Source organism: Lutra lutra, chromosome 11 (genome assembly GCF_902655055.1).
Source record: "Lutra lutra chromosome 11, mLutLut1.2, whole genome shotgun sequence".
NCBI classification, from domain to species: domain Eukaryota; kingdom Metazoa; phylum Chordata; class Mammalia; order Carnivora; family Mustelidae; genus Lutra; species Lutra lutra.
The window spans coordinates 100,895,101-100,909,578 of record NC_062288.1 but is presented as its reverse complement, the minus strand read 5'-3'; the positions used below and the strand labels follow the sequence as shown (position 1 = coordinate 100,909,578).

Below are 14,478 nucleotides of genomic sequence, written 5' to 3'. Positions count from 1 at the left end.
AAAAAGAGCTCTTTGATGAAAGCCACGATGAAAAATCAGTCTAGAGAGAAGAAAGAAATCAGAAAAGCCCAAATTACAAAAAGAACAATAAAAAGAAGTGTAAGGCATTGCCAGGGTGAAAGGCACGTTGTGAAATTTCAGAAAGTCTGGGACAAAAAGAATGTTCTAACCTCCCGAGAGAAGGGTAGGTCACATTAAAGGGTTGGGAAGTGACCAAAGGGTGTGCTGTGCTGGAGGGACACAGAGAAACCAGGAGGAGGGAGGCGGGGAGAGTAGGAAGCAGGAGATCTAGCGCAGGGAGAGATGAGGAAGCTGTCAGCCCAAGGACAGGGGTGTGGTGAGGCGAGGCGTCATGATGATGACGGCATGCCCCAGACACAGAGAGCCAATGGTTTGGACTGGAAAAGGGGAAACATCAGCGAGATGGCCGTGAGGAGTTAGTTTTTTAAGAACTATGAGCAGAATAGGTCAGACTCTATTCCGTGCTTGACTGGCCTCAGGATACACGGAGCGGCTTCCTGCCCTCACCTCCGTGCCCCTGCCCGCTGAGGCATTCCTTGGAGGTCCCACAGCATGCTGCCTTGTCATGGCCTGAAGGCTACACCCAACCAAGAGGGCTTCGAGGCACAAGGGCCAGCGTGGTTCCAGGGAAGACAGAATGGAACAGACGTTCAGCCAAACAGAGAGGAAGCGATGGGGATGACGATGATGATGATGGTGCAGCAAGTTCTTGCGCAATCTCACTTTTTAATGCTGATTTTCTTTGGTCAAAAAAGAGGAGCAAGAACAGGATATGAGACAATAATTATGTGAAGGGAGGTCAGCCCTAACAGTCTTCTGTCCATAAACGCAATGAGATTTTTTTTTCTTTAAAGATTTTACTTATTTATTTGTCAGAGAGAGAGGGAGAGAGAGCGAGCACAGGCAGACAGAATGGCAGGCAGAGGCAGAGGGAGAAGCAGGCTCCCTGATGAGCAAGGAGCCCGATGTGGGACTCGATCCCAGGACGCTGGGATCATGACCTGAGCCGAAGGCAGCTGCTTAACCAACTGAGCCACCCAGGCATCCCCGCAATGAGATTTTTAACAAGTTTGTTCTTTCTCACTTGTCACAGACGGGACACCTGCCATCACGTGGCGGTCATTTGTAGGACACGGAAGAGATTCAGGGCTCCTAGTTTAAGTCAGTCGAGGAGATATGATTCTAGTATCTTCCAGTTTAGCAACAGGGAGTTTGGATGCAGTTTATTTTAACTTTCTTGGTTCTATCCGTGAGACCAAGATAATATAAAAAAAGAAATTAAATTAGCTTCTATATGAGATTCTCCCAACAAAATCGCCAGGAACCTTCTGGCATGGAAATAGATTTCCTCGGAAGGAATGAAAGAGACCCATAAAACTGAAAAAGGCAAAGGGTTTGGAGAGAGAACTCCACACATAAGGGCTTTAAGCCAGGCAGAAGGGAGGAATTCCTAGCGTGGACGTGAAATGATTCTCGTGCTTCTGGTCTCTGATCACAAAGCAATGAGCTGACTTTAATTGGATATTCCAAGGTGTTTCTCTCCCCTTCCTGCTTGATGGACGAGCTGGTGACAGTGGACTGGATGAGCGTCTGGGACCCCGGATGTGAGAGGCACCAACAACACTCCCTCGCCACAGACCACGGGGAGCCTTGGCTTCTGAGGCAGCACGGGGGATCCCATAACAAAGGCATTGCTTTTAGAGCACCAGAAGGCAGTGTGTTTACAATCCTGGCAAGGCAGGTGTGTGGAAATATTTGAAGGTGGGCACCTCTGCATGTGGGGTGCCATTTAGGAGGCTCCAGGGGATCCTGAGGGGCCGGTTACTACTCTTCAGCCGTTCCTTCTTGATTTTCCGTGGTATCCTGCACTCCCTCCTGGACCCTGTCCCATGGCATGGGCCTTACCCCGCTCTTAGAGCTTTCCTCTCCTTTCCTTGATTCAGGTTCAAACACCGTTTGAGAACTTTTGTAGTATTAACCTATCACTATGACTGACACACAATGAAGAGATTTGAAAGAAAGCCTGGCAGGGGAAGCCATCCGCGGAATAAGAGCCTGAATCCAGAAGGGAGTCTTGGGCAAGCGGGTAATCAGTTAGAGAGAAGAGCTCTCTTTTCAGGCTGTGTTTGATCAGTGAGTTGGTTCCTAGATTTTCAATTGAAGCTGTATGAACAGAATTGAATTCAAAGATTTATACTGATTGTGAGGTACTGAAATAGCTGAGCGTGTGAGGCAGGAGTTGCTGAGTGATTACAAAGGTTTTTGAACAAAGACGGGTGGTGAGAGGTCAGCGGAGAGGAGAAGATGTGCCTGGAGAAGACAAGGAGGAGAGCTATTCCGCGTGCGGGTTAACAACAGAGGAGGTGTGCTGGGGCAGGAGACAGACGAGGGAAAGAAAAAGCTGGTGATGAAAAAAAATAAAATGAGCAGAGGGAATAAAATGGAAGAAGCCAGTGTTTTGAGGCTTACACTTTAGGCCATGAATTCATCAGAGAAATAGTTCATGACATCTGGGAACACCGAGGGATTGGAAGCATAGCAGCGCCCGGCCTGCGAATGTTAATAAGCCTAACAGAGAATAGGGGAGCCGTGTGTGTCCTCATTTCTAGCTGGTTTCCTTGCAAAAAAAGGAAGAATGAGGCACTGTAATCAAAGTAAATATCACGGATGATCCCCAATACAATTCCATTCAACCTTGTTACATTCTCACATCAGATTTTGTTAGATTCACTGTAAGAGGTTCCATTGACATTGTAACTAGATATTGGTGATAGAATGTTAATTATCCTAAAAGTCGGGTTCAAACCCTAAGGGATGACTAACCTAGGTAGATAGGACATACACAACTTAGCCTATAAAGCTCTCAGAAAATTATATTAACTCGTAGTTGAATTTAAAGCTGAAGTTGATAATAATTGCCTTATGGTTTAGATGCTGATTTCATTTAAAATGTGTTCTCTGATTAAAAACCCCAAGGCATTAGTTGGACAATTAAGAAGTAAATAGTTTACCGCAAAAATGCTGTCCAAACCACAGATAATGAATTAGAGCTGGGTAAGGAAGTTTTGATGATGATGATAATGAAAAGATATGAGTAAGAGGTTCTCATTTCAGAAATCATATTACAGACCATACTACAGAATCCAAAATAAGGACCAGTGTTAGGATGGATGTCTATAAACACGCACACGTACACGTACATGCACACCCACGCGCGCACACACACACACACACACACACACACACACACACACAGTGACGAGGAACTCTGGCTCTGAATCACACAATTCTAAGACGTCCATCTCTATAACCTACCAGGATTTGCTGTGGGGCTCAGAACTTAGTATCTCTGAGTTTGTTTCCTCATCCAGAAAAAAGGGACACCGGTATTATTACTGCCCTGTGGGGTTGTTGTGAAGTCCTGGATGATGGATGAATTATTGTGTGTAATCTACCTAGAATAGAGCCTGATGCTTAGTTTGCTCTCAATAATAAATGTGGCTTCAGCTCTATAATACAGTCTTTCTGACACCTTTCCTAACATGTTAGCAATTCGTGTCTGTAGCTGGTAAGCAATTTTTATTTTTGCTTTTCATATTTTCAGAATTTCCAATATTGAACAATATACTAAAAACCCTTAGACAAATAATAAAAAAAAAGGCTAAATATTTTACAAACTAAATGTTGCACTGTTGCTCAGAAGGTGAGGATACACGTAGCGGGAATTATGAGTACTATACAGAGGTGTATGGAGCCAGGTGTGGTAAGAGGGGTGCAAAGGTGGCCCCCAAGATTCCTGCCAGTGCACCTACACTCCCCACGTTGAGCCCCACTCCTTGAATATGGGGGATCGTTGAATATGACGGGTGTCTCTCCTGCAGGTACGTCATCTATATGGCAAAGAGATTTGGCAGATTAAGCAAGGTCCCCAATCAGCTGACTGGAGTTAATCAGGGAAATATCCTGGGTAGGCACGACCTAATCAACTGAGCTCTTGAAAGACGGTCTGGAGACCAGCAAGATCCACCAATGGCCAGGCTGTGGGAGGGACTCACCGCTGGGACTGCAGCAGCCTCGAGAAGCTGAGAGCAATCCACAGCCAACAGCCAGTCAGAAAATGGGACCCTCAGTCTTAAAGCCATGAGGAACTGAATTCTGTCAACACCCCAAATGAACACGGAAGAGGATCCTAAGCCTCAGAGGCGATCACAGCCCTGCTGACCCCTTCATTTCAGCCTGGGAGGCCCTGAGCAGGGGACGGGCTCACCTTGGCAGACCCCTGGCCGGCGTTCACAGTGAGATAATAAATTGTAAGCTGCTAAGAAAAGGAGTATGCTACAGAAGAGACTGCTTTGCTTTGCTTTGCTGGAGGGAAGGGTACACGAGCAGGAACGGTGGGGGAGGTCCACGATACTTCCCACCAGAACCCACGCACACCACGCGGAGACTCATTTCCTTGCTGTCGGCACTTCCTCCTCAAACTTTTGAGAAGCATAATAATAAATAAAATGATATTACTGGGTGCAAGTGCTTAGGAACTTGAGTAACAAGCTCTCTATAAATATTAGATTAAAAAGACATGAACAGCTTTTACCATTATAGAGGATAATAGAATTTGATCAGCTAAATCCCAGGGCTTTATAAAGCACAAATTATGTAAACAAGCTTAATGGCTTTTTGATAAAACTACAAAACTAGTGCTGGGAAGAGTACGGGAGGTGTTCCTGATTTGGACTTCAGACTTCACACGCCGCAGCACAGATGCTTACTTACATTTTAAAAAAATTAAACATGAATACGAAGAGAGTTTTAAAGAACATGAATTAGATTACAGAATATTGAGAAAAACACTGCTGTTGATTTACGGATACGGAGCAAGTTTCCGAGGATAATGACTGGATCTAGCTTTATTTACTATTATTATTAACCATCAGGCGGAACGAACCAAATGAAGCTTTAGATATGAAAGTTCGAGGTTTCTAGGAAAAGATGCTGGCAAGCATCTTAAAATAGAAATAGAAGCTTACATGTTTAAAAAGATGTACCAATAACAGAGGTAAATACTCAAAAATATGTTAGTTTATGTTTACGACAGTTGTATTTACAATAGCAAATTCTCAGAGGGAGGATGGAAATGGGGAAGGAGGGTAACAATGAGTGCATTTCGTGCCCTTGGCTTGTGCAGAATGACTGCTGTTCCACAGGGGAATCAGGGAACACATTCTCCGCTCAGTACCAACGCCGGGTACTCGGGATGCTCTGTAATTTAGGGCCTACCTTCTGAGCACGTAGCCCTGAACTGCAGACCATCGAAAGAAGAACTGCAGCGTAGGACACCTGCCTCATCACAAAAAGTGAAGGGTGCCAATTCATGTCAAACTCGGCCAAGAAATGAGTAAGTAAGTTCAAGCTTGAGATAAGAGGATTCTGCCTCTAGATTATTTGACTGCAGGGATACTGTGATATTTTTCTTTCGTGTTCCATGGTAATAATAGAATTTGTTCTTTTTTCTCATTTTCTTTCTTTCTTTCTTTTTTTTTAGAATGGAAGGGAGGGCAGAGATCCTTCCATTCCAATGCCTACACGTCATTCACAAGGAAACTGGAAACGCAGACACAGAGATTGCCTGAGGCGCGCCCAGCCCCACCGGGAATCTGTGCGGTACCTGCTGGGGGCAGCTGAGCCAGGCTGAGTGATGGGCTCGTCCCTTCACTAATCTGCCCTTGGCCTCCCGTGGCCCACCTCATGCAGTTGGTTACCCACAGCAGAAACCCCACAATCACGTTCAGCTCTCTCTCGTTTTCAGCCACAGCCTGGCCGCCTCAACTTTCTAAATAGCCACGAATTGACCCCCTCCTCTACCTGACTGCCACTTACCTTACATTCTCAGTTTTTGATGCCTGGACCACAACAGGGGTTTTCTCTCTTGTGTCCCTGTTCTACATCTGGGTCTCCTTTGGAGAATCCCATTCACGGCTGCCAAAGTCATGCTTTAAAGATACAGCATCACCACGAGCTGGCTTTTGCCTCAGGACCATGTCTGAACTGCTTTGCGTGTTGTACAAAGCATTTTATAAGTTGGTCTATTTTTCCTTCTCCCCTTTTCCAGGCCCCACAACACCCACCTGTTCTGCAAGACTCGGCTGTGAGTCTGCTGTTCCTGTGGGAGATTTCACAGGTCGTGGAGTCTAGAGCAGCCGTCTATTCCATGGTTTCCTAAAGCTGTCTACCCCAGCCCTTTGGGGGGCCGGTCCCTTCCAGACAAACCCCGCCCCCCACACCCTGCCTGCTGGCACTGGCCATATTTGGGTGCATCACCTCGTTCGTTAGGAGACATTTGCATGGATTCAAAGTCATTCTCCATCCTCAACACGTTTTGTCGTTCTCTAGGACCCAAGCAGTCACTTCGACATACATATGGGTGGCCCAGTCGTCCCCAAATGCTCTTAGACATTCTTCCTCCATTTATTCTCAGTTACATCCTCCTCCTACACGCTGACACGCCGCCTCATCACCAGAGACCGGATTTTTAGTGAGTTCCCGAAGGCTCATTCCCGAGATGCCTTTTCCCTGTTTACATCAACCCCTGAGTGATATTATCACTTCTCATATATTCAGATGCTAACAATTAGCACATTTCTATCTCTAACCCTCATATCCTTCTTGAAGTTTTATCCAATTGCAAAACTGGCATCTCAATTTAGATGGTATATAGCACCTCACGCTTAACTATGCCAAAACTGACTTCTTGAATTTTCTCTAAATCTGTTCTTCCCTTAATTTTCTACATGTCCCATGGCACCGTAATCCACCCGGTTACTCAGTCCATGTATTGGGGAGTTACTCTTGATGACTGTATTTAGCCATCCTCACCCAACCTGTCATCCACCCTGACATTATCACCACCATCAGTCATCTTCTAACTTCAGAACAGATCCAGAATGCATCTTGGTCTCATCACTCCAGCTGTCACCACTCTAGTTCAAGGAGGAGATGATGCCTCCCCGGACTTTGACAAAAACTCCAGAACTGGTCTTGGTGTTTCCACTCTGCCACTCATGCCCCAACCCCGCACCCCCCCCCGCAACGGTTTTGTTCCAAACAAGACCCTCTCATTCTGCTTGAAACCTCTCTATGGGTCCCCATCCCCTGCACTGAAAAATAACTGAAAACATAAAATCCAGCTTTTTCCCACACTATCCTCCTTTCTACCTGGTGCGCTCTGGCCTTGCCCATCTGGCAAATTCTCTCGAGCCCCCTCTCTGAGGCTCACCAAGCTCCAGGCTCCAGCCATGGGGGTTTCAGCTCCTTGGAATGAAACGATCTCTTTCAGGGCCTGGGGTGTTCATTTATAGGGCTCGTTTCCCCTCACCTCCTTGAGTGCTTTGTCTCTTTTCATACTTTAGATTTCGGCTAAAAGTTTGTTTCTGGAGAGAGGCATTATCTAAAATCTGACATCCAAAATAAATCACTCCTCAGAATTCCATTACTTTTCTTTGTAGAAAAATTACTTATTTATTTGCTTTTTAAACATGTGTTTTACTATCAGTTGGGAACGCATTTAGTGTACCCACTTATCCTCCTATGGCACAGTGCCCGATGCATAGTGCATACATACATTTAAAAAAAAAACAAACCTGGAAAAAAGGATCTTAGAGGTATGCTTAAGCACTATCTTTTTTCCACAAAGACTGTGAAAAAATTCAGAATCTTTGGGGTTTTTTGGGTGTATATTATATATTTTTAATTAAACATTTTCCTTGAGGTAATGTAGATGCAACATGTGGTTGTGATAAACAGCACAGAGAGGTCCCTTGTACACTTCCTTCACTTCCCTCAGTGGTGCCACCACGCAAAAACCGCAGTACAGCATCACAACCGAGATATTGCCGCGGGTACAGTCAGGACCCTAAACACGTCCAACGCCACAGAGTGCCTCATGTTGCCCTTCTGTCACCATGCCTGCTTCGCTCCCACCCCCAACCCTCCTTCACCGCCAGGAGTCATTAATCTATTTTCCATGTCCGTAATGTTGTCATTTCAAGAATGTTATATAAACGAAAATCAGACAGTATGTAATCTTTCGAGATTGGATTTTTTTCACTCAGCCTAATTCTCTGGAGATTTATGTCTGTTGCATTGGATCAATTGTTCATTCTTTTTTATTGTCAGAGAGAATTCCATGGTATGGACGTACCAAGTCTGTCTACCCATTCACCTGTCGAAGGGCATCTGGGTGCCTTCCAGTTTTTGGCTATTACCAATAAGTCTGCCATGCTCCTCTGCGCACAGGTTTCTGTGTGACTCTGTCTTCATTCCCCTGGAGTAAATGCCCACCAGGGCGACTGTGGAATCATGTTGTAGGTGAGTGTTGAGTTTTTAAAGAAACTGTCATTCAGAGTTGGGGATGAAAATAAGGATGATTTGCAAGAGGCATTACGAAGAAGAAATAAAGAACGTAACAAAAGCAGCTGAGATGACCAAAAGATATCAACAGGTGGAAATTGTGGAACCAATCAAACAATAAAATATTCTAAAAGGGAAAGACCTCAAGTCCTCCCTTATGATTCAATATGAAACATAGTGAGGATAAAGGATACATTACTTATTTGATAATGTTAAACAAAACTTGGAGACCTCACTTGACAGTCGTGTGGTCATGAATATTTGGAGGAGCTTCTTGTCCAAAAATCAAGGGAGACTCCCTTCTTCCTATCAGGCCCTACTTTAATTGTGTTTTAATTTCCTTTATCTTTTAAATTAGTAACAGAATTGGAAGTTTAGGATTCCAAAGAATAGATCTACATCAGAAGTAATTTTCAACAGTGTCTTTACTTTCTACCTAAATCTACATCAGATATTTCCTGTCAGGGAGGTCCCTTTCCTTATAGTTTTCACTACGTCTGTACAAGTTTACAGCTCTCCCCCATCCCCCGACATCTGTAGAAAGAAGAAAAAAAAGCCTGATCACTGCCAAGACATTGCTTCTTCCCCAGAGAAGATGTCTTGCTAAAAATCTGTGATATATTCAACAGTGATAATACCAAATTACATCTGGGCCACTGAGATGTGGGAGGGCTCTATTTTTTCCCAGAAAAGTTATAAAGTAAGGCTTATGTACCTTCTCATGACATAGAGTGGTAGATATATCAAGACTTCATAGAATTGCTCATGCCGTCATTCCTTCCTCTTCTTCAACATCTATCTCTTGGAACTGCAACAGCCCAAACCAAGCTATGTGGTACCATACTGTCCTAATGATGTCAAGTTCATGTTCTTTCCAGCTGAAGAAAAGGCTGATGGGTGGTTAAAGGCCAAAGAATGCCTGCTGGCCTTCAGTGTCCCTGACACACTAGTGTTCATACCTATCTTGAATGATGAAAGAAAAAATATTCTACCTGCAGAAAGTGGTACTGTACTCTTCACTGTCCAGACTGCATTGAGCATATTGGCTTAAACTATAATCGTATCTTTTATATATTAGGAGAAACAAAAATCAAGATTCTTATAGATTAAGTCAAGTTCTCACAGATTGTATTTTAGTTCAACTAAGATTAAAATGAAGATATGTAAGAGAGTACGTGAGTGCACTGACAAGTCCAAAAACCAGTAAACTCTTAAACCAAGATTTCTGATGAGCAGGTTTCTTCTCTGGGTCACACATAGTTCTTGGCATGGAAGGCTATTTTTGGGAAGATAGCTCCCATGTTACCATTTCCTCTACATGCCTTCCATACTACATGCCCGTCCTCATCATTCCACCTTCTGTTCTAGGCCATGTATGGCTTCCTGATGTTGCTGGAAATTCTCCACAGGGTCTGCTTACCCACAAAGCTCTTCAGAGTTCTCCCTTTGAGCAGCACAATCCTAATTCCACTTAGCACCTATGTCTGGGGATGTCACTGGAAAAAGATGTGACTGCCCATTGACCTGTGAGCTGACCCCAGGCACTCCAAGGCTTCTCATCCATTCCCGTGAGCCTGGAATGGAGTTCTACTTGCCTTTTTCTCTTTCAGGGGCTGTTCCAAGGACACAAACTTGTAGTGGTGGTGTGGTGTTGAGGACACCTGTACACGTATGTGACTGAACGCAGGTGAGGCGTCTTCATATACTGTTAAGATTATGTTGCCATCAAGACAAGCCTCATATATAAGTTCCCTGTGCTTATTAAAACTGCTACCTACCAACTTGGAGGGGCCTCTTTCTTGGGTCTCTCCCAGCCCTCTGAGTACAGGGGCTGTTTTAGATCACACCTGGCAAGTTCCCTGGAGGGTTGTGAACCAACAGACTGAATCAAAGTCTTCAGCATAGACACATTTAGTATGTACGGAAAACAAAAACAAAAACAAAAACAAAAAGGCCCATAAATGATTCTAAAGCATTGTCTGATTTAAGAACCACTAGATCCCCAACCAACTTGTGTTTGAATCTTACCTAAATAATATAAGCAAGATATTTAACTGTCTAATCCTTTAAAAAATATAATACCTTACTCCCTGTAACCTTTATTGAAAGTTTACCATGTGTCAGATAATATGGGAAGAACCATATATATATTATTTTATTCCATTTACATAAGAATGCTATGTGGTAGATATTATTATTAATCCATTTTATAGATAAACATACCGAGCCTTATAGGGTTTAATACAGTTAATAAGGTGCCTGTGATTATATACCTGGTGACCGATGGAGCTGGGATGCAAACCCAGGTCGTCTAAGTAAAGAATTTATCATGGTACCTGACACATAGTGTGCAGATAATGTTGTAATCATTCTAAGTAGCATCACATCACCATTACTGTTATAATCAGATACTTAAGGAGTTTCCATCAAATGCTGGTCCTCTCCTGGAGCCGGTGAGTGGTCCATGCCTCACACTCTTCTCCTTTGGAGGACAAGACATTACTAAGTGTCTGATAGAAAATCTACCCTTAGAGATCTGAATATTTTACACATTGTGGGAGTTTACCAGAACCCATAATTTCATTTCATAACTCCAAAATTCAATACGGAAGTGAAGAAAAACTAGGTTTTCTTCTGTTGCAGAAAATTCCAGATACATCTGAAAGGCGTGGGTGCTGCCAAAATGGGATTTCCATCCAAAGAAAGCCTCCTCCTGTTAACTACAGGGCCAGGGGGAGATCGGGAAGGGTCCATAAGCTCCCCCTGACATGGGCAGTGTGTGGACAGTCGAGAAGTGACACTGAGTTCCTCAGTCTCGGTTGCCGGTGTAGGAGGCTGCCGCATGGCCAGCTCTGCCTGTGGACTTCCCCCTTCAATTGCACTTTCTGAGTTTTTCCCCTACATGTTTGTATTTTAAAATGTTCAAGTCAGAAGGTAGAGTTAAAAGAACAGATTAGAAGATTTTACTGCTTTAGAAACACATTTCAGCATTTCACTGAACAAATCCAACAAAATTTAGCTTATTACATGTTGTGAAAAGAACATGGTGCAGAAGAAACCAGACTTGAGTGGTACTGTTCATGCTCAACATAAAGAAGAAAACGTCCATGAAACATCAATACGGCATAGTTACCTGTCATGTTGCAGTAGACTTTCAGAGGCCCCAGAGGTCCACTGCCATCAGGATCTATCCAGTAGTAATTGGACGTCTGGCCCAGGTGTTTGTAGGCTTCACAGGAAGGCTCATAGATCGCTAGAACAGAACAGCCTACATGAGCACAGTGCAGAGCGAATGGCTCCCCAGGTGCGTGCCCCAGCCACCTCCAATACTAGCCAGTGCTGCTGAGCAGTATATCCTCCGGTTAGAGCGAGTGTTCTTTTTATCCACATTTAAATTCATGATTTGGTTCTTACTCTATGAGCGTTTCTGACCCAACAAGGATAGCAAGTTCCTGCTATGGCTTTATAGTCGGGGAAAGGTCTAAAACCATCAATACGTTGTTAAATAAATGTACTATTCGTTGCATTAGGGATCACCGAAATAATATATAATCTGGAGTTATTTATAGATATGACTTTATTTTGAAAGACCATAAATATGGGGTATTTTGTTGGGCTATCGACTAAGAGAAAAATCTTTCTCACACACACATACATACCCACACATACACACATGCACCCTTTTTTTGCATAGATAGTATACATTTCCCTCAAACAGCATGAGGTTTCTAATCTTCCTATATTTCAGGAAAAAGGAAAGAATGTCCCTGCTTCATTTTGTTACAGGTATTTTAATTACATCCCATCTAGTTTGTGTAGAAGGCTGACATCAAGGTAATTAAATTATAAGTTCTTTTCCATTGTTTTTCTTTTTGTTCCCATCCTTCTGACATTTTCTTTTTTTCACAGTGACTGCACCTGTTTTCCAAAGTACAAAATGGACATTTGCATATCTCCTTTGTCGTTATAATTTCTAGAATACTACTGGGAAGACTTTTAGAAACAGCTCCATAGTGACATTTAGGATGACTTTAAAAGATCGCTTTACAAAACTGAGAACTATTTCTGGTAAAGAGCTATCATCGGATGCACAGGTAATCGAGTCTTTTGGTAAAGAGCACTGGAATTCACACTGCGAACTGTTGTTCATTAACAGCAGGTCCGCTTCTGGGACCTCTCTTTTCCACTTTTTGCTTCCATGTTCTATGTGCTGCCATTGGGCTGCCCCTGGTTTCCCCTTGAAAGATGTTAGACCTCAAATTCAATTTCACGTCAACAACAACATACTAGGCTAAAACAATTCTCAAATTCTTTGTTTTACTTAATCCTCTTTTCCTCCCTTCCTTCTGCAAATACTGAGTACCTACATGTGCTGAGCAGGGGATTAGGCAACGCAAATACAGATGCGAGCACCCCAGATAAAGGACCCGTAGGGTTTGCTCACTAATTATTTTGGTATTACTCATGCAGAAGGTGCCCCTGGAAGGGGATGCAGTTGGAAATCCAGGCAGAGCTGACATGTCTTTCATCCACGTGTGATGATTAATATGTCCAATTTCAATCTCTCAAGTCTCTTATTTGGATAATAAACTATGGTTGCTCCAATTTTTAATGCCGTGTCAAGTAGCATACTGCAATAAAGGGCAGGGAGGAAGATTTTTAACCTCTAAGCAGGAAGATGCTATAATTAGATGTAGGCTTTAGAAAGAAAACTCCTATAGAAAACAATAGATTTTTAGGGAAGTGATTCAGAAATTCATGAGCGCACGTAGGCTGTCATTGCCATAGGCCAGATGAAGGGTGACCAGTTCCATATGAGACTATGAGGAAGGATGAAGTAAATGGGACAGATTCATGTGTTTTTAAAATCAACTAGAGATAGAGACCAGGTGGGTATAAGTAGTTAGGAAGGAGAGTTCAGAATGACCTAAACTCACAATTTCTAACTGCCTTACTCATTTTTTGCAACCTCTCTCCAGATAATTGCAATTTCTGTGTGTAGCTCAAAATGATCCATAATGCCAAGTTATAATTCTAAAGTTTTCCTTTTAGTCCCTTTGGGCAATCTGTCTTTAAAAGCTTTCACATTTCTTTTTAAAATATTTAATAATTGGTCACTCTCTTGGCCCCCCTGCAAACACTCCATTTTCCTTATCATCCGGTATTTGGTTGTCCTACCCAAATATCTCTTCACTTCTCACCAAATTAAGCTTTTCAGCCAATGTTAGTCTGGTCCTAAAACATTATTTTCATTATGTTAAAAAATATGTAATGATTTTTCAGTATCCACGGTATCCTATCCCAGATCACCATCTACACATCCAAGACCTTCCAAAATCCTAACAGATGTTTCCTGGTTTGGGCAACTTGCCCACATAAACTTGCACACTGGTGAGGCACCTTTCCTGGGGTCACCTTTTTCTGCCACACACTACAAACACCTTGATCTATTAACCTTCTCTACCATAGTTAACTACTAAGGCAGGAATGCTAAGGAACAGGGCTCTACAATCAAACAGACTTGGGTTGAAATTCTGATTCCACAGGGTACTACTTATAGAACATTGGCAAAGCTGCCTAATCTCCTTTAGCCTTGTCTGGAGAATAGGTATTAGGTATTTATTTACAATGTAGTAATAAGAACTGGAGGACATAACAATACCCATTGCTAAACCACTCTCTCTGGGCTATGGTAAACATTTAATAGGTGAAATTTTTATGATTAATGTTGTAGGTCCTCCTCACAGTCCTCCTTTCTTAAGGAGACCCTCCCTAGTCAATATACCCACCTTCCTGTCCAGTCCAGGGCATTTGCTGCTCCTCTCATGCCCTGTAGTACCTGATTATAGTCAATTTAGGACTTGACTGACTGTTGTTAATTGAATTTCATATATGAAAATTTTATTTCCTAACAAGACTCTGAGTTATCTGGAGGGGAGGGTCTAGAATATTTATATTTCTTTTCTATCCCATATAATCTAAAATAGCAGATTTCATTAAAGATTTTATATATTTATTTGAGAGAGAAAGAGAACACAAAGAGGGGAGGTA

General features: G+C 42.9%; 1 protein-coding gene across 3 annotated transcripts in view; it reads right to left on the bottom strand.

Annotated features, from left to right (window-relative positions):
• CNTNAP2 (contactin associated protein 2) overlaps window positions 1–14,478 on the bottom strand; it is a 1,959,883-nt gene that overhangs the window by 693,998 nt on the left and 1,251,407 nt on the right. For all 3 annotated transcript variants that reach the window (XM_047694949.1, XM_047694948.1, XM_047694950.1), the window contains one exon: window positions 11,561–11,680. In XM_047694949.1, the coding sequence (XP_047550905.1) occupies window positions 11,561–11,680 (120 nt within the window). The remainder of the gene's footprint in view (window positions 1–11,560; window positions 11,681–14,478) is intronic.